This window comes from Lepus europaeus, chromosome X (assembly GCF_033115175.1).
Source record: "Lepus europaeus isolate LE1 chromosome X, mLepTim1.pri, whole genome shotgun sequence".
Lineage (NCBI taxonomy): Eukaryota > Metazoa > Chordata > Mammalia > Lagomorpha > Leporidae > Lepus > Lepus europaeus.
Window position 1 is genome coordinate 87,610,747 of NC_084850.1, and position 26,385 is coordinate 87,637,131.

Consider the following 26,385-nt stretch of genomic DNA (forward strand, 5'->3'; position numbering starts at 1 on the left):
TATGTTGGCATCAATGAAGTATTTCTAATCGAAACAACAATTGAATCCAGGCTTCACTCTTCCTATTGCTAAAGAATATGACAACGGCATCTTGGTTTCAGAAGTAGGAGCGGCAACTGGTCCCCTATGACAGCAGCAATGCACCACATTCTGCAGGGATGCTCACCTGTTTAAAGCTTCATCTGAAGCATGACACTTCCCAATTCCAGCAACAGGGCTTCCTCTGTTGCAGTCCCCTGCCCTTCCAAGTCCTCACTTCTATAATCGGCCATGTGCCTTTGCAGCAAATCAGGAAAAGCTGCACTGAGGGTTACAACTTCCAGACATTCAGGTCTTAACAGCAGTCCATCACAGCAAGCATTGTACTTTTTTTTGCATACATTAAGAAAATATACTAATTTCCAGCAAGAGTTCATTAAACCTGCATTTTATTCACCTTCACTAAAATAAAATAAAACCATTTCCTATGTCACCGTCACCCAGAGGCAACAGATAAATACACAGGACAGCTGCCTTAATACCCAATATGCATAACTCATGCCCCAGGCGCACACAAACAATTCCCCCAAAGTTGTAGCCTTAGGAATTTCTGATCTAATATTTCACCTGAATAAAATTCAATAAAGACTTAATTCCCTTTGAGAAGCATGGTTACTTCTTTAATTTTAAATTATAAACACTGGGACAGATTACATAACAACTTTGGGAGAGAAACATTTTGAGTGCGAAGTTCAAAAATTGCTGACAATGAAAACAGATGACAATTGAGGCTCGATTGCAAAATCAAGATGAGCTTCTAAATATTTTCTTTGCCAATTCAAGACTGAAACATCGAGTTTGTCCTCACAATTGGCTCATTTTATAATTTAAAAGGTAAATTGTAATAAATACAAATATAAAACCAATAACTCAGGATAAGGCAGGGATAGAGGGGACCAACTTTGCAGTGCTTTGTAACTGAGTACCATTTCAAGAACCCATTTGGCTTGATGTTGTGCACGTGGGTAATCTGGCGATGGAGAAAATAGGTATTAGAATCATGTGTCCATGTGTAGGTAGTCCTTAAATACAAAATAAATATTTAAATTCTACGATAAAGAAAAAATGTAGACTAAGAAACTCCTAGATTTATAAGTAACTGTACATTACAATGAATGTTTTCTGACTCCTAATCTTTGTCTACTAGAGTTCTTCAATGTGCAATTTATAGACAGCAACAGCTCGTATCACCTTAAAGGAGCCTTGCTTAGCTCAGAATCAGCTTGCCCCCGACACACTGCTCCCTGAACAGCCTTCACACTTGTGTGCATAAATCGCTGAGAGTACAAGTAGGTGCATATGTGCAAAAAAGGTACTTGTCTAAAGGGGAGGGGTCATTAGCTTTACAAATAAAGTCAAAAACTAAGAAAATAAATTGCTATTTCCCAACCTGAAAAACACATATAATGAGAAAACTGTGAAGCCTACTAGGAAAAGGCAGCAGCTGTAAACCCAACATATCCTGCACCACGTTTCCAACATCCAGCTGTCTTGTTAATCAGCCACTGGGACTCTGAATCCCTCTGTGTTCACATGGGTCAGTGCAGCCTTCTGATTAATCTTTACTTTCCAGTTAGAGGCCAAACTATACACAATAATGAAGAATTTCTTATAGCTATGATGCATCCAAACTGCCTCAGTCCACCCACAAGAGAAGTTGCCCACATGATAATATGCATTAGAGATCTCTACTTGAGTATGCTCCAGCAATGGGCCACTGAGAACTTTGGTCCAGGGAAAATGCCATGTTGACTGTTGACATCTCACAATGCACACTGCGAGTGAGGAAGCAAGACTAAAAACTAGAGTGCCTACCGAGGTGCTGTTAAGCATGGCAGAAATGTGACTATACAAAAAGACCAAAGAGGCTGATGCTTGATATTTGTTGTTGTTATTTTTTAAAGCAACAAGTGTAAGACTTCTTCTAATCAAGATCTGAATCTTGGTTAACACACATTTTCTCCTTTCACATCTATAACCCTGCCCATCTGAACCTCTGTCATTGCCTTTTTAAGCTTCAGAGAGAAAAATAAAAGAAAATGGATATAGGTCATCCATTCTTATTTATGAAAAGAGAGGCATATTCTAATAGTCATAAGGCAATATGTTTAAGAGCTGCACCTGAACTGGTATTCTCAAAACTGAAAATAGTTACCAACTCCATTCAACTTGTAGGATGTGTCCATGTGCTTCCTGAGTCATTGGTTGTCACCCAAATGGACCACAATGACTCCATCATGTCCTATGGAGGCATTATACTATGTGTAGTATGCACATACATTTCAAAGAAATAGTACTAAGGGGGAAAGGACAGCCTTTCAAACATCAGTTCCTTATATAAGTGGTGACAGTGCTACATGGCTCCCTTTTAATCTCCTCTCCTACCCAGTTACCCAATACCTCCAAAATTAGAGAAAAGAGGGCCAGAGGCAAAGTTCCATGGTGAACTGCATCTTTCAGATGCATTTTCAGTTCACTTATTTACTGAGTTACTATGGAGTGAAGGTGAGAATCATCCAACTGATGACGAAATAGAAGAGGAAAACGGGATAAACAGCAAGGGCTCTCCGGTTGGGTGGCTGGCTGTCAGCAAGAAATGCAGTAGAAGCTAAACAAAAGACAAAACAAAAAAGAATATTTAATAGAATAACACTGTCACAATTACTAACATTTACTAAACTTTTAGTGTGCTGGCAAAATCTGGAACATAGAACTACGCTAAAAGTTCAGCTATTTGAAAGGATTACCAAAGTTTCTGGAAAACGAAATGAAAGAAAAATTTATTTTTGGTGCAAAGACATCTTGAAATCTATGCATAGTTTTTTTTCTATGAACTTTTCTGAAGCTCCCTCATTTTTGTGATCCTCAGAGAAACAGTCATTCTGTAGCATACGTTTCCAGACAGATGAGGGCTTCTTGTTTCAAGTACTAAAACTTGAAAAGTTTTTGATCATTTTAGATGGAAAGCTTTCTAAGTGGAGTTTCCTACCCTTTTCCAAAAAGTTGTTGGACTATGCTGAATGGGCTTAAAAAGATGTGTAAGGTTTTTGCTCCTATGGTCAATGGCTTCATGTTGCTCTGTTTTTTGAGTTAATTGCTCTTCTTAAGCTATCAGCTCATTCAAATGCCATTTGTCTTGTCCACCCAAGAAAAAAATCTACTCATCTTTTTACTCAAGTTTCACTCTTCTAGGCAATCTTTCCCTGAACAATAACCTGATATCCTGCCACCCCATGTAGAACTTGTCCACTTCCTTCTCCTGTGTTCCCATGGTACCTTGCATAGACCTCCAGCCCCCACCTGGAACACTATTAAAGTATTTTCATTTTCTAGTTGCTCCACTAAATTGCAAACTCTAAAGACAGAGACTCTGTACAGCACAGTGCCTGACACAGTTTGTGATTAGTAAATATTTGCTGAGCTAAAGCCTCTCTACGTTCTGATCTGCTGTGGGCTTGGACAGCAGATAACTAAGCTAGTTAGAACTGCACGTATGGTAGGTATCAGGCTCTGAGGGAATCAGGGACTCTCCCATGAGTTAAAGCACGTAGGCTTACTACACAGTCTTTGGAACATCAATGTTATCTCTCTCAGAACCTTTTTTGGATTACTTCTTAGCTTTAAATTAAACCATGTGCCAGAGCAGTAAGGTGCTACTGCACTTAAAACTATTAGGCAGTTGATCTATATTGTTAAATCAGAAGCTAGTGAACACTGCTAATTTAGGTGGAATGCTAAGAGAATTTTAGGAATGTAAAAATAATGAGCATATTGCATTTACTGCCACTGCTATAGGCCCTTCTTAAATCTTTAGCAAAATTTTCCACAGAAGCAGCAAAGTACTGTATAATGATAGTTAAAAACAACACTGAAATGTGGTATAGTATAGTATAGTACAGTTCTTACAGGTATATCATCTGCCTGGGTTTGACTCTTCTACTCGCTAATTATGTGTCCTGGGGCAAGGTGCTTAACCTATGACTGTTCCTCACCTATAAAAAGGGACTAACATTAGTATTTATCTATTAGGACTGCTGTGAAGGTTAAATGTGACAACAGATGTAACACACCAATGCCTATCCTGTAATAACACACAACAGCGTTTAGCCTATAGTAAGCAATCCATAATTTTTTTTAATGTGGCCAGAATTTTTATTATAATTAATTTGTCAGGAAAAGGTCCCAAGTAATTTCACAACTCACTTATGCCTCTTATATACCAAGACTGAACTGAGTCTAGGGAAATCAATTTTTTCCAACATCCATTAGTTAAGAGGAAAAAAAAAAAAGATGTGACTCTCTACCTGTTTTAAGTCCAGAAACCCAACTCAGGTAAGATGAACCCCATCAATGCCTACTTAGAGTAGAGGGCTCTGTGGATGACACTGGTAGGAATTATATCACTCACATCTGACTTTGGAGTCACACTAATTCTCTTCTGGTTTTCATCTTTAACTCCTGTTTTTGTCTGTTCACCCACTGTAGAGCTAAGTACATACTTACCAATTACAGACCAGGCAAACATCACGATGACCACAAAAAGACGAACCATGAAGTTTATGGGGCCCTGTTCAGCCAAAAGTACCAATCGGCAAATCAGCATTGCTACTGTCAATGGAAGTATGCAGTAGCCCAACACACAGAGGCTTTGGAAAAAAGATCTAAAAACAACAAAATTCCATATGGGTCATAAATACAGCAGATCAGTATCTTCACACAGCTTATTGCAGACATTTCTATATACCACCGATTGCCTCTCCCTCCTGATAATATATATTAATTTTATGACACTCTTCTATATTAAGCACATGCTTTAATTTTCTTTTCCTATATTCTGCCTCCCCCCCTTCAGCACCTTAAGAATCAACCATCTAATACCAGATGATCTACTCTAATTCCCAGAAAGCTCCTTCTCTTATTGAACCTCTAAGATGGTAGTCCTTAATCCTTTCTAGTTTATACATCTATTTGAGAATTTGTTTAAAGCTATCCCCAGAAATACAAATAATTTTCTAACGAAAAAATTCTGCCTCTGACTTGAGAGACTGGAGATAACATCTGATGCTTATCAAAGGAACCTAAGTAATTTAAGATAATTTAAATCAACTAGGTTATCTCTGTTCACTGGTTTTATTTTTGGTTTTATAAAAGATTTATTTATTCATTTGAAAAGCAAAGTAACAGAGAGAGAGGGACGGAGATCTTCCAGACACTGGATTTACTTTCCAAATAGCCACAGGGCTGGGGCTAGGCTGGGCCAAAGCCAGGAGCCCAGAACTCCATCTGAGTCTCCCACATAGGTGGCAGCGACCCAAGCACTTGGGCTATCTATTTTCTGTTGCTTTTCCAGGTGCATTAGCAGGGAGCTGGACCCGAAAAAGAGCAGCCAGAACTTGATCCAACACTCCAATATGGGATGTTGGCATTCTAAGTGGCAGCTTAACCCACTGTGCCACAATGCTAGCCACCTGTTCACTGGTTTTAAGAGAACTTTTCTGTGGCAGGCACTGTGGCACAGTAGATAAAGCCAGTGCCTGCAATGCTGGCATCTCATATGGGTGCCAGTTCAAGTCCTGGCTGATCTACTTCCGATCCAGCTCCTCCCTGCTAATGCACCCAGGAAAGCAGTGGAAGATGGCCCAAGCACCCACATGGGAGACCCGGAAAAAGCTCCTGGCTCCTGGCTTTGGATCAACCCAGCTCCAGCTGTTGTGGCCATTTAGGGAGTCAACCAGGGGATGGAAGACCCTCTCTCTGCTCTCTGTAACTCTGCCTTTCGAATAAATCAATCTTTGGGGGGTAGGGACTTTTCTTTGGCTCATATTTTTTAAAAATACTGAAAATCTAGGATATAGGGGCTGACACCATGGTGTAGTAAATTAATCCTCTGCCTGTGGCGCCGGCCATCCCATATGAGTGCCGGTTCTAGTCCCGGCTGCCCCTCTTCCAATCCAGCTCTCTGCTGTGGCCTGGGAAAGCAGTAGAAGATGGTCCAAGTCCTCGGGCTGCTGCACCCACATGGGAGACCAGGAAGAAACACCTGGCTCCTGGCTTCGGTCATTTGGGCAGTGAACCAATGGAAGGAGGACCTTTCTATCTGTCTCTTCTTCTCACTGTCTGTAATTCTACCTCTCAAATAAGTAAATAAAATCTTTTAAAAAAATTTAGGATATAACTATCTGGCAAAGGGAAAAAAAGAATACCTTTTAATGATACTTACATGTTTCCTCCAAGGAGTTTTGAGTTGAGTGTGATGGTTACTGCACCAAACCAGACGATGACAAAAACTTCAGCAAACTGTGGCCCTCCATCTTTTTCATTATCAGCAGAACCTCTCTGCAGCATTCTGAGACAAGGAAACAACCTGAGAACTACCTCATCTTTTACTTGGAGCAACAAAGGTAAAACACAGATTCTCAACTGTCCAATCAGATTATTGTGCTATGTCCCACCTGAAGATCTGTAAGTGCTAAAAGGAAAATGCCAGAAGTATTTGACAAAGCTCTCTTTACATTTCAAATGCCTCAGGACTACAAGGGGTGCCCCATCTGACCTTGTCGGGATACGTAACTGGATTACTGAAGACCTTTGTCGTTTAAACAGAGGTTAAAAACTGAAGGGCCAAATGAGGCCCACAGACATGAGGTGCTTTGGGTGCACGCCAATACTTTCAAATGGTTTCAAACTTCAATTGACTATTTTAAAACCAGGTGGTTTCACATAAGAAAATATATTTTTTGGATTTTCTTGAAAACCCTGAAGCTTTTTTTTCTTTTTTTGACAGGCAGAGTTAGTTAGAGAGAGAGAGAGAGAGAGAGAGAGAGAGAGAGAGAGAAAGGTCTTCCTTCCGTTGGTTCCCCCCCCTCCCCCCAAATGGCTGCTATGGCCAGCGCTGCGCCGAACCGAAGCCAGGAGCCAGGTGCTTCTCCTGGTCTCCTATGCGGGTGCACGGCCCAAGCACCCGGGCCATCCTCCACTGCACTCCCGGACCACAGTAGAGAGCTGGACTGGAAGAGGAGCAACCGGGACAGAATCCAGCACCCCAACCAGGACTAGAACCAGGGTGCCAGTGCTACAGGCAGAGGATTAGCCAAGTGAGCCACAGCGCCGGCCAACCCTGAAGCCTTTCTAACACTGGACCTACATTCTAACATAGGAACAGTCAGGGGCAGCTGGCATAGCAGCAAGGGGCATGTAATCACCCAGCCACTACTGAAGGCATTTAAGTAACTTCTCTAGCCTTCAGATACACCTGGATTTGTAATTATTAGGTTTTCAGTTCAGATACTTTAAAATGGAAACAGTCTATAAATCAATTTAGTTGTTGACTTTTTAAAATTAAAAACATATAAAATATTAATAAAGGACTTTGCTTTGAAATTAAATAGTGAACAACCTCAAATATCCTAACAATTTTGCAGGCATAAACTATTTTGATTTTAGACTTAGAATACTTGGACTTGGTATCACTATCAGAGTTTCTGATAGAAACTCTTCCATCAAGGGATTTGACTGCTTCCCTTGACATGTTTATTGAAAGCATAAGAACTAACCCTGTATATTACCTAAATCAGCATATGCTCAATTTAAATTAAAAAGATAGTGGAGAAGTTAATAAGAAAATTGTTGAATTTAGAACTACAAAGAATTAGGCCTGAAAAGGAGCCTCAAACATCTTCTTCTATAGATACGAAAGAGACCTAGGATGGTGAGTAGGAAGAGATGTGTCATAATCAGGGAAGTAGAGAAAAGGCAGTCAGAACACCCAAGAGTGACCTAGGTCTAGTACTCATGATATGATCTTGGTAAGTCTTCAATTTCTTTCATCTCGAGCCTGCTTGTCAAAAAAGCAAAATAATATCGAATTCTTGTTATGAGGATACAATAAAGAAAGATATGTAAAGGTTTTCTGTGAATAGGGAAAAAATTATTATACAAACTTTAGTTGTTAGTAGCCCAAAGTCACACAGCTAGCTGGTAGCAGGGTCAGGATGAGAAGCCAGAACTTTTTCTACCTTATAAAATGGTTAAATTCCCCTCTCCAATGGAAACTTCTCCTTCTGTCCTGCCCCTTTACATACGGAGGAACATCAAAAAGTTTATGGAAAATGGAATCAACGATAAGTTTATTTTGGTACAAAAAATTTTTGGAAATCCATACATAGAAGATCTTTAAAATGTTTTGCACCAAAATTAACTTATCTTTTTATTTCATTTCCTATGAACTTTCTATTTCAGAAAGTAGAAAAATGTACTTCCCATTCTCAATGGGAAAGTGTAACACTTTGAACTCTACCATTTCTAATTTATTCTCATTCACATTTTTACTAGAATTGAGTAGGAACTGTGTTTGAGAACAAATGTTATTCAAACCTACACATATTTAATTCTCTAAGTTTAATGATGAGAATAAATAAATGTTCAATAAATATGGCTAAACCAAGAAGTCCTCTGTAAAAAAAAGTGGACATAATTTTCACATCTTTAATTCTACCACTTTTTATTTGATCCAGAAAGCTATTTGACTTTTTAGGCTTTAATACATAGGAGCACAGTATGTCACAGAGGTCCTAAATGAAATATTCAGCCAAAATTCTCCATTTTGAAACTCCACACAGAAGTCCAGTCTAGCTCAATTGACAAATAAAGGAAACACAAGTACTTACAACGCAAGTGCCACACAAAGGATCAAAGGGCCCCACAAGTCCCCTACAAAGCAAAAAAACAAAAATCGCAAATAGGTAATATTTTTTATCTTTATTCTGATTATCTACTTCTTTCACTCTTAGATTTAAGATATCAAGATTTTTTTTGTCTGTTCAAGCCTTACCACTGCTCCAATTCCTTGCTGACACCCTTGCTTCCCAATTCTGAATGTACTTCTTCACATATCTTTTAAGCTTTGTTCACCTCATATCCCACGAGTCACTCTTCTTCCTATCAACTAAGGCACATTCTAGCATGCTATAATTAAAGGCCAATGGTGAGGCTGGCGCTGTGGTGTAGTGGGTAAATCCGCTGCCTATAGTGCCAGCATCCCCTATGGACGAGTTCGAGTCCCAGCTGCTCCACTTCCAATCCACTCTCTACTATGGCCTGGGAAAGCAGCAGCAGTTGGCCCAAGTGCTTGGGCCCCTGCACCCATGTGGGAGACCCAGAAGCAGCTCCTGGCTCCTGGCTTCGGATAGGCCTAGCTCCGGCAGTTGCAGCCAATTGGGGAGTGAACCAACAGATGGAAGACCTCTCTCTCTCTCTCTCTCTCTGCCTCTCCTTCTCTCTCTCTGCCTCCCTTTCTCTCTCTCTGTAACTCTGACTTTCAAATAAATAAATCTTTAAAAAAAAAAAAGCCAATGGATAAGCAGTCAAAAGACCTAGATGTCCCACCCTGCACACGCAGAAGGACTATATTGTAATTTCATAAGGTTCAACTTTAACAACATGTTAGAGCTTTCTGAAAACTAAAAAAAAAAAAAAAAAAAAGGCTCTGTAGGGGGCAGGTTTTGGCCTAGTGGCTAAGACCATGGTTGGGAAATCCACATCCCATATTGAAGTGTTTGGTTCGAGTCCCAGTTCTGCTCCCAATCCCAGCATCCTATTATAGACCCTATGAGGTGGTAGGGGAGGGCTCAAGTTGTTGGGCCCCTGCCACCCATGTGGTAGATCTGGACTGAGCTCCTGGCTTCTGGCTTCAGCCCCCTGCCATTGTAGACATTTGGGGAGTGATCCAGAAAACAAGAATGCTCTCTCTGCCTCTCAAATAAATAAAACTTAAGACTCTGTCAACCTCAGATCTAACAAAAGGCGGTCCTAATCAATAGCTGCTGACAGATTAGTAGGCCAACAGTTTGGTTTCACAGCTTAGAGCATAATGTCCTTCTTCAACTAACCCAAAAATAGTCATGGCAACTTTAACTTCATAGGTATAGAATTTTACCTACAAAAGATATGCATATATACATATAGTGGGGTTTTACCAATTATATAAGTAATTCTTACACAAAATTTTGTGGTTTGGAAAAGCTGTAAAAAATCATAATCTCCAATAAAATTATTGTTGATCTTATTTTATCAATTGGAAAACTGCATTCAAGTACAATCACATTAGTATGCTATTTTAATACACTAAAGATAAAAAAATTCATAACAGTATTCTTAGTTATTTTCTTGTTGTTGTAAAACATATAACAGAAAATTTACCACTTTATTTCTTTTTTAAATGTTATATATAGATTTTCATTTTATCTGAAAGGCAGAGAGAGACAGAGAGAGATCATCCACCTGCTGGTTTACTTGCCCAGTGCCTGCAACAGCTGAGGTTGGGCCAGGACAAAACCAGGAGCCCAGAACTCAGTGTGGGCTTCCCATTGAGGTGGCAGGGACCTAGCTGTTTGAACCATCATTTGCTGCTCCCAAAGTGTACATTAGCAGGAAGCATAAAACCTTGGCTCCGTGATATGGGCATCCCAAATGGTGTCAACTGCTATACCAAACACCTACCCCCATTTTATTGTATTTACTATTCAGTGGCATTGTGCACTAACGCTGTTGTACACCTATCACTGCCATCCATCTCCAGAAGTTTTTCATCTTCCTAAACTGAAACTCCATACTAATTAAACAAAAAATTCCAATCTCATCCCTATAAGCGCCTACCACCAACCATTCTACTTTCTGCTTCTATGAATCTGACTACTCCAGCACCTAATGTAAGTGGAATCATGCATATACGTTCTTTCATGCTTGGCTATTTCACTTAGGGTAATGTTTTCAAGTTTCATCCATGTTGAAGTATGTGTCAGAATTTCATTGTTTCTTAAGGCTGAGTTCTTATGTATAAGGCATATAATGGTATATGCCACATTTTATTTATCCATCAATCAATGAACATTTGGGTTGTTTCTACATTTCAGATAGTGTGTATAATGCTACAATATACATGGATAAACAAATATCTATTTGAATCCAGGTTTTCAGTTCTTTTGGATATACTCCTAGAAGGAGAATTACCAGATCATATGATAATTCTATTTTTAATTTTTTGAAGAACCACCATAGAGCTCTCCACAGTGACTGTCCTATTTTATATTCTCACTAGCAATACACAGGTTTCTAAATTTCTCCACAACCTTGCCAACACTTACTATGTTCTGGGTTTTTTTTTTTTATAGTAACCCTCCTAATGGATGTGTTTGTTTATTCTTAAGGTATGGATTTTATCCATGCCATTTTACCATGGGCTATGCTAACAAGGTATGGTAGAAATGCCAACTTCTGACCACAATTTCTTCATTCTTTGTGCCAGCCTCTTTATTTCCCTACAAGGTTTGGGACAGACCTTAACACATGCACAGGTAATATGCATAATTAATCAGTAAACTAACACACTGGTTCTGCATTGTGGCTGGAGTGACCTTGCTTTGAACTGAGACACACCACCAGTTGAAAGGATATCTTCATATCTGGGACAGCGGTGGTAAAGCAGAAAGGACACTGAACTTAAAATTGGGGTCAGATTCTGCCTGTCTGGTTTTGACAAGACAGTCAACTTCTCTGAGACTTATTTTTTTTCTCATCTGTTAAATAGGAATAACTCCTACTTCACAAAGTTGTTGGGAAGATTAAATAAGATAATGTGATTGGGGAGGAGTCGCTAGAATAGCTACCATTTGTGGAGTGCCTACTAAATGTTGGAGCTGGACTAGGTGATTTACATGCATTATCATCTGTAGTCTTACCAGCAAGGTACAGATGAAACTTGAGCCCCAGAAAAGTTAACTGTCTTATCCAAGATGACACGTTTAGTGCCAGAACCACTATTCAAACCCAGATTTGTCCACATTTTTCTACTGTACCAGCAGTAGCAAATCAGTTTCAAATCATGTGTCAGCTCCAACCCACAATGCACTGTTGAGAAGGAATCTTGTGCTGCATCCCATCTCCACACAGTTATAGCACATTGGCCACATTCTGACATCCCTAATTTTTCTGATAAAGACAAAGAAGAAAACCAAGTCTTCTTGAAAAGAAAAATATGACACCTAACAATTTTAAGATAAAAGCCTAAGTAACGGTATAATTCATTGCACTGCTTTGACAGAACTCTAAGAAAACAGTCATCAGACTAAAGGATAGTTTTGAACATAGAAATGTCCCTAAGAGTAATATCAATATGTTAATTATTAGTCAGTATTTGTTGTTATTCTAGTTTAATATGCAAACATTTGTCTTTCCCTTAGAGACTGTTAATTTTTTGACTGCACAAAGCCCCTATATGTTAGCAGCTTCCAAAAATACTTTTTGAAATGTCTACTGTAGCATTTTCCAGCTGAGAGTATACAGTATATATTTATTGATGAGGAAAATGCAACAACCAAAATGTTCCAACTTCTGAAATTCCATTGTAAATTTTAAATTTCTTCCAAACATTTCATTTACCTATTTTTCATCCTGTGAAATGACACCAGTTTGATTACCACAAGGCCTTTGTCTTATGAGTGCTTAGAATCCAAGTACACTGAGATGAAATAAATTTTCAAAAACCACACATACTTACAGTCTCTCAATAGGGTACTGCTTTTCCTGGGATATAAAACATGCATAAACTTTTTCCCAACTGATTTTAGATCACGCATCTGAAAGACACAAGCAACTTGTTATATTATAATGACCAAAATTACCAAGGAACCTCCTCACTTAATTTGCTAGAATTTCTTTTATTTCAGTCCCCTGGGAGCTCTTCACTGAATTTTAGAACCAATTCCAGTTCAATTCCTTCACTGTACAAAGGAAACCAGAGAAGCAGGATATGTTTTTTCTACTGACCCCTTAAGCCAACATTTAACTTTTCCACATCCATCAGTTCTGTTTTGATTTTGAGAACTCTATGAAGAATATAGCCCTCCCCATATACTAATTAAAGAAACTAAAATAATAGGACTATGAAAAGCTGGTGGGCAAAACACAGTATGTGGCATTTGGTTTATATATGATGAGGTCCCAAGGGCCAATCAGCCTGCTCCTTAGATACCACATTTTTGGCACTACATAAGAGAAATTAATTTCCATCATCCCCAATGTAACTGGTAAATGAATCCCAGAAGCCAGATACAAAAAATAAAGACATACAGTGAAGGTTTCAGTAATACAAATATAATCTCTTAAAATACAACGGAGGCGGTTGGCACTGTAGCACAGTGGGTTAAAGCCCCAGCTTGCAGCACTGGCATCCATATGGGCTGCCAGTTGAGTCTGGCTGCTCCTCTTTTGATCCAGATCTCTGCTATGGCCTGGGAAAGCAATAGAAGATGGCCCAAGTCCTTGGGCCCCTGCACCCCTGTGGGAGATCCGGAAGAAGCTCCTGGCTCCAGATCAGCTCAGCTCTGGCCATTGTGGTCATTTGGGAAGTGAACCAGTAGATGGAAGACCTTTCTCTCTGGCTCTACCTCTCTCTGTAACTCTGCCTTTCAAATAAATAAAATAATTCTTTTTTTAAAGATTTATTTTATTTATTTATTTGAAAGGCAGAGTTACAGAGAAGCAGTGGCAGAGGCAGAGAGAGAGACCTTTCATCCCCTGGTTCACTCCCCAGTTGACCACAACGGCCGGAGCTATACCAATCCGAAGCCAGGAGCCAGGAGCCAGGAGCTTCCTCTGTGTCTCCCACACGGGTACAGGAGCCCAAGGACTTGGGCCATCTTCTATTGCTTTCCCGGGCCATAGAAGAGAGCTGCATTGGAAGTGGAGTAGCCGGGACTTGAACCGGCGCCCATATGGGATGCCGGTGCCTCAGGCCAGGGCTTCAACCCCTTGCACCACAGTGCCGGCCCCTAAATAAAATAATTCTTAAAAATACAATGGAGACAATTCTGTCCTAGTTTTTTTTTTTCCACTTACGCACTTCTCCATTTCATTAAAAACTTTGTAAACACAATGTTTAATGGTTGTTTAGCATTCTATCACATGGATCTGACATAGTTTACTTAACCAATATCCCATCTGTTGTTCACTGATGTTGATTTGAAGAGTGCTATAATGAATAACTCCATATATTGGTATTTTTCTGTGTCTAAACTTTTTTATTTTCATATTGTCCTTATACTATATTCAGTAAAGTAGAATTGTTAACTTGAGAATACCTGATATTTTAAAATTCTTAATATTCATTATAACCAAACTACTCTTGAAAAAAGGCTGTGTCAAATTATTGTTTAATGGAGAATCTTAAACTTCAATAAAATATGGAACATTCACGAACCAAATGAAAATATTCAAGAATGATATTAGTTATTTAGTTCCATGATACTGAACAGTTCTTCTCTCAACTCAACTAGTCTAACTTACGATGGTGTTCCGAACAGATTCATTCAATGTAGAGTTGTCAAATTCCCGAATCCGAGATCTCACAGGTATGGTGATTTCACCTTCTATAGGGATGTCACGTGAGATGGCTATCTCAGAAAGGCCTGCAAACTGAAAAGAGTTAGAGAAAAAAACTTTTAAACCTATAATAAACTGCAGCATTCTTTAGAGAGATCATCAATTCCTACAGCACAGGGACCAAATCTTTTTATGGGGTTTTACACAATAGTTATAGTAGGTGATAAGTCAACAGACTTTAAGCAATGCACTTAACTATAATTTTCAAATGATTATTTCTTTTAAAGGAGAGAAATCTATTTTTTCATTACATATTCTCATATATATTAAGATGAAAAATACATAAATACCATACACTTTTCTGCCCTCAAATTTCTGGTTTCTTTCAAGCACAAAATCTTATATGACACAAGCTAGCATGAGTGAGATCATTGCAGAAGTATTAAAAAGTGATCTTTCAGCAAAGACATCGTAGGAGGCCACATTTCTGTTGTACTTCAGCTCCTTAGTAGGCTCTAGTGGCCTCTGCTGGCTAAAAAAAAAAGAGCATTAAGTGATACAAAAAGGGACTGGGAAGAACAGGAAAAAAAAATCACAGCAAAAGAACCTTGATCTACATCTTTTAAACAGGTTTCTCAGCAATCACCAACCAGAAAACTTTCGAAGTGGAAAAACAATGTGAACTTTCAAGCTGTTATGTTTATCTTTCAAATTTGATTACCACAACTGAAATTTGGAATCTACAAATTTCTAAGAAAACAAAAGCAATCCGTTTTGCATATTTTTTGTCTAATAGGTATAATTCTTAGTGAGCCACAGTTCCAAGTAAATGAAACATACTGAAATTTTAAGGAAAAATATTGAAATTTCTGGAAGAAATAATGGAATTTTAGGAAGTACACTGATATTTTAGGGAAAATTAGGCTGTTCAAAGATCTTATGAAAAATTAACTTTTCAACCACACTGCCATTTTTAAAATATAGTAAATAAGCTGTATGATTTTTTTAAAGGGATTCCAATACAGGAAAGTAAGGGAAAGGGAGAAAAGCTAGACCTCTTTGAATATAGACATATATATATGTATGACTTGAAATCACATAAATAGTTCATATAATTATGAAACAAAATTAAAATTTAGAAGCAGCAATCCTTGAATTAAACACATATTACACTGAGAGCAACTATTTTAACTGGTCATATAACCTTGTAATTTCTCTTGGTCAGGATGTAGAAAGCTGGAAAGAACATCCCCCTCACCAGAACAATGAGAAAAAGCTAGGTAAACTACAAAATCACAATTTTCATTGAACCTATCACAGAGTGGAGGTTCTATGGTGACTAAATAGCCTGAATGCAATGTAAGGAAAGATAGGTGCTTCTGAAAGAGACCCAATACCAACACTAGCTCAACTGTAGCAAAGTATAAGGAGATGAAGAAACTGGACACACCACACAGATGTGTAAGAAGAATTAAGTTGGGGACAGTCCTGTGGCGTAGCAGGTAAAGCCGCCGTCTCTAGTGCTAGCATCCCATCCGGGTGCCAGTTCAAGTCCTGGCTGCTCCACTTCTGATTCAGCTCTCTGCTATGGCCTGGGAAAGCAGTAGAAGATGGCCCAGGTCCTTGGGCCCCTGCACCCACGTGGGAGACCCAGAAGCTCCTGGCTCCTGGCTTCAGATTGGCACAGCTCCTGCCATCGAGGCCATTTGGGGAGTGAACCAGCGGATAGAAGACCTCTCTCTCTGCCTTTCCTTCTCTAACTCTGACTTTCAAATAAATCTTTTAAAAAAAAAAAAGAAAGAAGAGAAGAGAAGAGAAACGAGGCTTTGAGAAGCTTAGGAGGCCAGAGCAAGTGCTTTAAAAAAAATGAATTAAGCGAAGATCTTAAATGAAATGCTAAAAGCCAAATACAGAAAATCATGGGAGGGCGGAAGCCCTGGAAGCAACAGAACTGGAGGAGTTCACATCCACTTGTACACTCTTCTCCACAAACTTCCGCTGGGTGCTCACCAAAAAAGACTGGAGGGAAGGGCCGGTGCTGTGGCATAGTGGGTAAAGCTGCTGCCTGCAGTGCCGGCATCCCATAAGGGCACCAGTTCATGTCCCGGCTGTTCCTCTTCTGATCCAGCTCTCTGCTATGGCCTGAGAAGGCAGTGGAAGATGGCCCAAGTCCTTGGGCCCCTGCACCAGTGTGGGAGACCCAGAAGAAGAACCTGGCTCCTGGCTTCAGATCAGCACAGCTCCGGCCATTGCGGCTATTTGGGGAGTGAACCAGTGGGTGGAAGATTCCCCCCGCCCCACCTTCTCTGTCTCTCCTTCTCTCTCTATGTAACTTTTTCAAACAAATAATCAATCTTTAAAAAAAAAAAAAAGACTGGAGGGAAGCCAGTGTTGCAGGCATAGGGGAAGGGAGCAGCTGCCACTCTGCAAAAAATCAGAGAACCCCACCCAGACATTTTCCTCTACAGACAAGGCGCCTTAAAGCTTCTTGGGGGAAGGACAACAAATTCTGTCTCCAGATGTACAAACCCACTGCAGCTGGGGAAACAGAAAAGAAAACTCTTTCTACTCCTGGAAGAAGAACTAAGAAAGTCCCACCCAGGAAACCCAGAACACATGGCCTGTCTAAGGTAGAGGCTAGATCATGACAACAAAGAAACTCCTCTCCCTAATCTCTACCACCAGGCTAACAAGTACAGGCTAAGTATGGGCCTGTTGCTAGAACTTAGAAGAAGGACCTGTTATGAGACACAGGGGCAAAGACAGCTGAATGTAGAACCAGAATAAGGGAAATACCGGGACAACCTAGTACCAAAGGGACAGTAGAGGAATTTGAAGTTGTTGATGCATTCAAGGTAGCCATAATGACTACAGAACCCAAACACAGCTTAATTCTTGACTAGAATGACTTAACCCCACAGTGACAACCTAGCAAAAGAGATGTACCACTTTTGGTAGTCTACTGCTCTATGCATGATGTCTAGGGTTCAATAACAAATTACACTCCCCTCATACACATACACACAATCCATCGTGACGAGACAAAGCGTAATTAAAACCAGGCATTCCAGTTGTTAGAATGATCAGGGAAAAAAATTTAAGATGACTATGGTTAACGTGTTACAAAAGTTCTAGTACATACACATGAATGATAGTGAATTTCTGCACAGGGATGAAAATTTCAAGTCACATAGCAATGCTAGAAATACATGAACCCAGTAACATGAAGAATGCCTCTGACAGCCCTATCAGTAAACTCAACACAGCCGAAGGAAAGAAAAAAAAATCAGTGCTAGGTCAGTAAAAATTACCCGAACTGACACACAACGAGAGGAATAAGAAAAGGAAAACAGAAGACAGCATCCAAGAGCTGTGATGAATGCTCGATTTATGTAAATAAGCGGAATCCCAGAAAGAGGGAGATAATGGCTCTGAAAAAAATATTGGAAAAGATAATCACTGAAAAATTTCCCAAAATAATAAAAGACACCAAATAACAGATCTAAGCCCAGGGAACCCCAACCAAGCGCAAAACCAAAAGACAAAACTAAACAAAAAAATCTACAAACCTCGGCACATTCAAACTGCTGAAAACCAACAGAGAAAATCTTGAAAGTAGTCAAAGACCTTGCATTCACAGAAACTAAGAAATGTAAGTTATCTCACCAGAAACTATACAAGCCAGAAGAAAATGGAGGGACAACTATTTTTTTTAGAATGCGAAAGTAAAAAAAAAAAAAAAAAATTACCAACCCAGAATTCTAAACCTAGCAAAAAAGAGCTATTATAAATTAAGGCAAAATAAAGAGTTTTCAGATATGCAAAAGCTCAGACACATACCTCCAGGGAAGAAGGAAACTAGCAGGAAACTTGGATTCACATAAACAAATGAAGATCTCTAAAAGTAGTTAAGATACAGGTATATATGGTATTTTTCTTATTTTTAATTATTCTGAAAGATAACTGCTTAAAGCAGGGGTCACCCTTTCTGTAAAGGGCCAAAGAGTAAACACAAAGGAACTTCTACAAGTTCATGAAAGATGGAATTAAAAATAATTCTGGTACACAAAAATTTTTTAATCCATGCAGTTTTTAAAGAAGATTTATATATTTAAAAGGGACATTGAGGGAGGGAGGGAGGGAGGGAGGGAGAGAGAGGAAGAGGGAGAGGGAGAGGAAGAGGGAGGGGGAAGGAGGGGGAGGGAGGGGGAGGTAGAGAGAGAGAGGGAGAGGGGGGAGATAGGGAATAGGGATAGAGGGAGAGGGGGAAAGAGGGAGAGGGGGAGGGGGAGAGGGAGAGGGAGAGAGAGCGAGCATGAGACTCTTCCTTCCTCTGGTTCACTCCCCAAATGGCTGCAACAACCAGGGCTGGGCCAGGCCAAAGCCAGGGGCCTGGAACTCCATCTGGGTCTCCTACATGAGTGGCAGGGACCCAAGTACTTGGGCTATCTTCGGTTGCTTTCCCAGGTGCATTAGTGGAAGTGCAGCATCTGGCGTCACAGCTGGTGGCTTAACCCAGTGCACCACAACGCCAGCCCTCATGCAATTTTTTTTTAAATATGCATTTTCCATGAACTTTCGGAAGTCCTTGTACATTACTCACTTTGAGAACAATATGGTTTCTGTTGCAGCTATTTAACTCTGCCATCCTAGAATGGATACAGTCCAAAACGATACACAAGTAAGTCTAACTGTGCTCCCATAAAGTTTTATTTACCTAAACTGGCAGTGAGCCAGTTTCTAAATTATAAAAATATATTTAGCAGGGGCTAGTGCTGTGGTATAGCGGGCTAAGCCTCCGCCTGTGGCACCAGAATCCCATATGGGTGCTAGTTCGTGTCCTGGCTGCTCCTCTTCTGATCCAGCTGTCTGCTATGCCCTGGGAAAGCAGTAGAAGATGGCCCAAGTCCTTGGGCCCCTGCACCCATGTGGGAGACCCAGCAGAGTCTCCTAGCTCCTAATCAGCCTGACTCCGGCTATTTGGGGAGTGAACTTGTGGATAGAAGACCTCTCTCTGTCTCTCCCTCTTTCTGTCTGTAACTCTACCTCTCAAATAAATAAATATTTAAATATATATATCTCAGATAATTGATATTTGAACACTGACAAGATAGGTGATAATAAGGAACTGTTAATGTTTTTAGTTGTGCTAATTGTTATCCTCATTACATTCTCTTTAAAAACAGAATCTCCATCTTTTACAGATGCATACTAAATATTTACTAATTTAATGATGCCTGGTATTTCCTCCAAAATAATACAGAAAGGAAGTGAGGAGGGTTACAGAAGAAACATGATTGGTTATAAACTGATAAACACTGCAGGTGGGTACATGGGGATCTATTTTACCATTCTACTTTTGCGTGTTTGGAAATGGTTCTTAATATAAAGTTAGAAAACATTTAATTTGAGGGGCTTTTGGTCTATTCTTGCACCCTCCCTTCAAATTAAACCTGAATGTAATCAAGCCACTAAGAGCTTAGGCCGTGCAGGAATTATGTGGATACAGGAACATTTTACAAAATATTACAAGGATACAATCAGCCAAAGACATGGCATATGACCAAACTTAAGCAAATAAATTACATTAAAAAAGAGAAAAACAATAACATACCAAAAGGGTCTTAACAAAATCCGATTTGTTGACCTTATTTGGATCCTTATTTGAACAAAATACAAAACACAGCTTCTTTAGAAAACTGAGAGATGAGCAGACAGGGATTAGATGATATTAAGTAATTATCAGTTTTGTTATGTAGGGTAACAAAACAAAGAAAAAGTCCTTACCTGTTAGAGAAACATACTGAAGTATTTACAGGTGAAGGGATAGGTCTGGGATTTGCTTTAAATTACTCAGAAAAGATCATGAAAGACAAAAAAAAAGCTGAGGAACCATTATAGATTGGAGGCAACTAAGGAAAAATAAGAACTAAATTCAATGTGGGATCCTGGATAAGATCCTGGAACAAAAAAGGACATTAGTGGAAAACCTGGCAAAATTCAAATAACATCTACTATTATTTAACACTGTTGTGCCAACGTGAACTTCCTTGTTTGATAATATTATTACACTATGTACATTGTTAACATCAAAGGAATCTGGGTGAGGGATATTTAGGAACTCTACTATTTTTGCAACTTTTCTTTAAGTCTAAAATTCATTCAAAACAAGGTTAAAAAAAATACTCCACCAAAAATATGGTGAGGATAGCAGAATGTTGATAGACACCTGAGGTTCGTTATACCTGTCGTCATTTCTGTATGTGAAAGTTTCTATAATAAAATGTAAAAAGATATCACCTCTTTGTTTCTACTATTCTCTCAAACTACTTTTTCTCTTCTCCTCTTTCCTGATCAAACTACTCTGTACTCTCCCACTCAATCGTGTGGAGTCTGGCATTGGCCTTGTCACACACAAGCTACTCTTAAGTTATTTCACATAATCAAATGCAAAAATCCTTTCTCAGTTTTCATCCCCTTTAAGTACTCAGCAGCATTTCACATGTAAACCCCTCCTTTTTAAAGACGTACTCATTCTCTTTTTACTGTTATGACATTGTGTTGTCAAGCTCCAGGATTACCTGTTTTGAGTTTCTTTGTTGCCTGCTGCTACAAGGGGAGGCAGGGCAGTGTGTTCTTAGAGGGAAACGCTGCTGTAAGAATTAACTAACACACTTGTGGGCCCGGATAGCTCAATCGGTAGAATTAACTAACACCTGCATAGTGATCACTACATAGTCAGTGCTCGTCGTAAGTATAAGGAGAATACTGGTTAAGAGTTCAGGCTACTGGAGCCAGATAGCCTGGGTTCAAATTCCAGTTGCGCCACTTATAATCTACGTAACTTCTTCATCTGCAAAATTGAGGTAAGGGGACCATCATCACAGGGTTGTCGTAAGGAAGAAATCTATTAATATTTGTAAGGAACTTAGTACCAGGTACACAGTGGGGACTAGATAAATGTAAGCTCAAGTTCAGGATTTCCTGTTCATTACTGTTGTACAACAAGAATTTGGTCTTTAAAAAAATACTTTATTTATTTGAAAGGGATAGTGACAGAGAAAAGCAGAAACAGAGAGAGACAGAGAATGCCCATCCGTTGGTTTACTCTCCAAATGGCCGTAACAGACAGGGCTGGACCAGGTCAAAGCCAGGAGCCTGGAACTCCATCTGGGTCTCCAATGTGAGTGGCAGGGCCCCAAGCACTTGGGCCATCTTCTGCAGCTTTCCCAGGCACATTAACAGGATGCTAGATAGGAAGCTTGAACTGGCACTCTGATATGGGATGCCCAGGTCACAGGCAGCAGTGTCACAGGCAGCAGCTTAACCTGCTGCACTACAATGCGGGCCCCTGGCTAGTCTTTGCCTATTGCTGCCTGGTGGGGGCCTCTAAACTCTTAAAAATCTCATAAGTGACAAAATAAGTTTTGTTATTCATGGTGGGCTGACAGTTTATGCTAACAGGTGATTCAAGGCAGACCTCTAGTTTATGCTGAGACGACTCAGGTTGTGGGTTGAAAAGCCAAACACAATTAGGAAGTTGAGGCACTGAGGCCAGCATTGTGGAGCAGCAGGTTTAAGCTGCCAATAGCGAAGATGGCATCCATTATCACAGTGCTGGTTCAAGTGCCAGCTACTCGACTTCTAATCCAGAGTCCTGTTAATGTGCCTGAAAAGGTAAGGAAGATGGCCACAGTACTTGGATGCCACCCAGGTGGGAAACCAGAAGAGTTCCAGGCTCCTGGCTTCCTTCTGCTTGGCAGGGACCTGGCTGAACCAATAGATGGAAGAGTGCACATGCTCTCTCTCTGTGTCACTTTGCCTTTAAAATAAAAATAAATCTTAAAGAAAAAAAGAAAGTTGGGAGCTTCAGTCATAAGATATAAGCCCAAATTTGGGGGACAAAGGGGAGTAGAGATTGAGTTTATCATGTGGTTAATGATCCAATCAAACATGCCTACATAATGAATCCCCAATAAAAAATCCAGACACATGGGTGAACTTCCCTGGTTAGCAATACTCTGCACACTGTCACAGTGACATACCAGGAAGGTAACACATCCTGAATCCACAAGGAGAAAACAAGCTATCTCTGTTTTGGGACCTTCCCAGACCTTGCCCTGTGCCATCCCTCCCTTCTTCTCCTTTGGATTTGCATCCTTTTGCTATAACAAAACTGTTAAGCACAGTGCTATCCTGACTTTTGCCAGTCATCCTAGGGAACTGTGGAACCAGAGGGGATCTTGAGAACCCCTGGATTTGTAGCCAGTTGGTCAGAAGTGAGAGCTGCTCTGGGAACCCCCAAAGTTGCAGCTGATGTCTGGAGAGCAGTCTTGCAGAGGCCTGGGCCCTTGTGAGGATTGTCCTAACTCCAGGGAGAGCTGTCGGAAATCACTGAGGTGCCATGTGATCCCCACCCTAGACCCTGTCTCAACCCTTCCTCAATATCTCCTCTGAAGACAATCAGCAGCACTGTTCTACCTGCTGAACCTCGATCTAGGGCAGACCCACTCATATAACACACCAGACTTCCAGCCCCTCGGCTAATGAAGCCTGCTCTCTGACTAGCTCTCAATGGGAAAGGAAGCTAAGTTAGACTCCATGCCCTACTTCTCATGTGCAGGTAGGCTCTTGCGCATGTATATGTAACATGTAACACACGTATATGTAACAGCTCTGCTCCTCCCTACCCTCTAAATATAGACATAACCCAAGATTCCATCTTTCAATTCTGTGCAAGTAATTCCTACATTAATATCTCTAGTTCTGACCTCTTTGAACCCCTGAAGTCCAGGTTTTAAGGTCTGACTGCCTGTTGGGTATCTATTGACTGGCCTAGAAATATCTCAATCTAAACACGTCTAAAACTGAGTTAATCAACGTTTAAAGCTCTCATCTGGCTAACTAACCCTCCTTGGATATACCTGTTGTTATTGGGGAACCACTATTGCCTCAGTTGTTTACAGCTTTGCCTTCCAGATTGTGATGCTGGGAGCAGGATCCCCAGGGAGCTTGTTAGAAATGCAGAATCTCAGGCTCCAATCCCAGACCTACTCAATCAGAACCTGCAGCTTAACAAGATAGCCCAGATGATTGCTATGCATGCGAAAAATGCTTGGAAAACGCTCATCTAAGATAAGTCAACCCTCACGGATTCTTCCTTCACTCTCGTGTCTTTGACCGTTGCTTTAGTCCAGATCCCCATCAGTTCTTACAGGAACTACAACAACTTCAACGGTCTTCCAGATTCCAAACATTCACCACTGTGACTCACCTAATAGGTTGTCATCCTTCCCTCCGCAAACATTTCCACTGGTTCCTCATAGCCTGTCAAACCTCCCAACTTGGTAGTCAATAGAATTATCATATAGAATGGTTATAATTATCGTAGTCAATAAGAATTATTATTGTATGATCATAATATGCTAGACACTCTATTAAGCACCTTAACCCATTTACTTCACCAAACAACTGCATGAACCAAGCATTGCTGTATTGCCATTTTACAGGTGGGAAAACTAAGGCTTGGAGGGATTTGGTAATTTCCTCCACTATTCCAATTTCTCCGCTATCCCACTAGTTAAATCAAAAGTGCTTAGACTCAAACCTAGGCAACTGGACTCTGGAACATACATTGCTAACCACTCTTCCATATTGACTCCTCATGCCTATCTCCTAAGAATTCCCCATGCTTCAGCCAAAGTGACCCATGTATTGTTCCAATTTTAGCCCATGTTCTATAAACATATCAGCGCATTCCAACTCCTGTGCCTTTGTCTAAAAGAGGCTGTGTAGCACAAACAGAAATAATGTGTGCTTCAGTCAGAACTAGGTTCAAATTTCAGGCCAGGCCTCTGACTAGACATAGACCTTAGGGAAATTATCAAATCCCTCAGCATCTCCTTTGCTCATCTGAAAGGAAAATGCAGTTAGCCACCCAACTGAAATGGTTGTGATGTGGAAAATATGAGTACCTGACACATTGCGGGTACTCAAATATTAACAGTTCTGGAATTTCCAATCCTACTCACCCTCTGAGGTCTTCTCACATAGAACGTCTACTGTGTAACTCACTTGGCAACCCCAACTGGATGCAATAGCATCTTCTTTTAAATTTCCTTAATATTTTTGTGTCACCTTCTCTATTATAGCCCGCTCTATTTCAGCACTGTATAATTTGTCTTATCCCTTCCATCAAACCAGCCTGTAAGCACCACAGGCATGGACCCTTTGTATATCCTGTAGCAACTGGCACAGTGCATTACACATTGTGAGAGTTAATAAACATCTGTTGAGTAGAGGTGGACTGGATACTGAGTAATGAGGGACCAGAACCACTAAAGTTAATTAGAGGAACAGAAGAGGGGCGGGGCAGTTTAGATAGAAGATAGGAACTAAAAATAGCTAAGCATCTGTAATTATGTCATGGTAGGCACTATGTGTATATTAGCTCATTCAATCCTTTCACTAATCCTGTGATGAGCTTCTATCATTGTTTTCCAATTGAGGAAAGCAGGAGTCAAGGTGATTTTATTCAAGATCACAACTGAGTTCAACTCACTCTCATTCAATATCCCCAGTGCTGGAATATAACGGATGCTCAATATTTGTTGAATGAATGAAAAAAATGAACAAATAGAGCTACTTAGCAGCAGGGGTAGGATGAGAATCAACTGGATTTCCAGTTTCGTTCTCTGCTATATAAAGTTGCTGATTTAAAACAGGAAAGGGGAGTACCCTTTATTGAGCAACTACTAGTACCTAAACACTTTGGAAGGAGGGACATGGGGTAGAATGTTGAGTTAACTGTACTCTTCATTTCATGGCATTGATTGTATTCGACATTTTATGGAAATTATGTCATTTGATCTTCCTAAAATCTCTTTGAGACAGGTATTTTTTAATCTCCATTTTAACGGATGAAGAAACACCCTCCACGAAATGACTTGCCCCAATTCACACAAGTGGCAGAGTGGGTGGATTCCCACCCAGGTAAGTTTAAATCCGCAGCCTGTGTCCACGTTTTGGGCTTGGACTTGGAACAAACGTTCTATCCCCTGTAGCGTTGGGACCAAGAAAGCAAGCGCTGTGAGAAAGATGACACGGAGCTCCAATACAAAGGACGGGGGTTGCACCTAGCCTGCTGAGCTCACTGAGCAAGTCAAGACTCAAGTCAGACGCAATAAAGCTCTGACGTCCCGGGTGAAGCAAGTTCTCACTGCTCCTGGGAAGCTGCTGCTCCAACCAGGGCGAGTGACAGAGGGGGCGGTGGAAGGTAAGAAACCCCCTGAAGCTCGGCAGGTCACACAACCTAGGGGATGCGAACGAGTCCTGAGAGTATGGAAAAGGGAAAGAAGATGGGAGCTTTACAAAAAGACGTGGAAGGGACGAGGAGGGCAGGCAGGACAGGGGTTAGCCCAAAGAACAGGTGCGGTGTTGGGACTGGTTCTGGCATCGGGTCCAGGAGGGGCCTGCCGGGCGCAAGGGGCTCCGGTTCTCTCAGGCCACAAGCCCGTCCCCCGACTTCCTCAGGGGGCACTCTGCCTCCCCCTCGGTCCCTTTTGTCGCAGATCCCAAGCTCACCAGGGGCTTGGGCGATGTCCCCGGGTCTCCTGGAGACTGCGCCGCTTCCGCCATCTTGGACCTCCTTCTCCGGGGTCGTTCCCACAGATCTTTGCGGAACCTGCGACGTGGAGGGCGCGGCCGGTCAGTGCGTCATAGCGCTGCGGCCACGTCACTGAAAGGCGCCTGGCAAACAGCTGGCGGCCCCGGCCCTGCGCTGTCCCTGGTGGTCGGCTTGGGGCGGAGGAAAGCTCACCTTCGCTAGGGTTTCTCCGGGGCCCTGGGGCCGGCTGTGCGCGCTTGCTGTTTAAAACACTCAACTCGGATTCTCAGCTCACTCCGTCGGTCTCCAACCGCGGCGTCCTTTTCTAACCTCACAGATCCCACGCACGCATTTCCCGCTCTCTA

General features: G+C 40.9%; 1 protein-coding gene across 1 annotated transcript; it reads right to left on the reverse strand.

Annotated features, from left to right (window-relative positions):
* Positions 1-379: 379 nt before the first annotated feature.
* On the reverse strand, positions 380-26,100 carry YIPF6 (Yip1 domain family member 6). Its single transcript, XM_062183303.1, has 7 exons — positions 25,999-26,100; positions 14,380-14,508; positions 12,593-12,671; positions 8,706-8,748; positions 6,260-6,385; positions 4,543-4,700; positions 380-2,647 (listed from the first exon to the last, which is right to left on the reverse strand). The coding sequence occupies exons 1-7, from the start codon at positions 26,050-26,052 to the stop codon at positions 2,532-2,534; spliced, it is 705 nt and encodes a 234-aa protein (XP_062039287.1). The 5' UTR covers positions 26,053-26,100; the 3' UTR covers positions 380-2,531.
* Between the last annotated feature and the right edge of the window lie 285 nt (positions 26,101-26,385).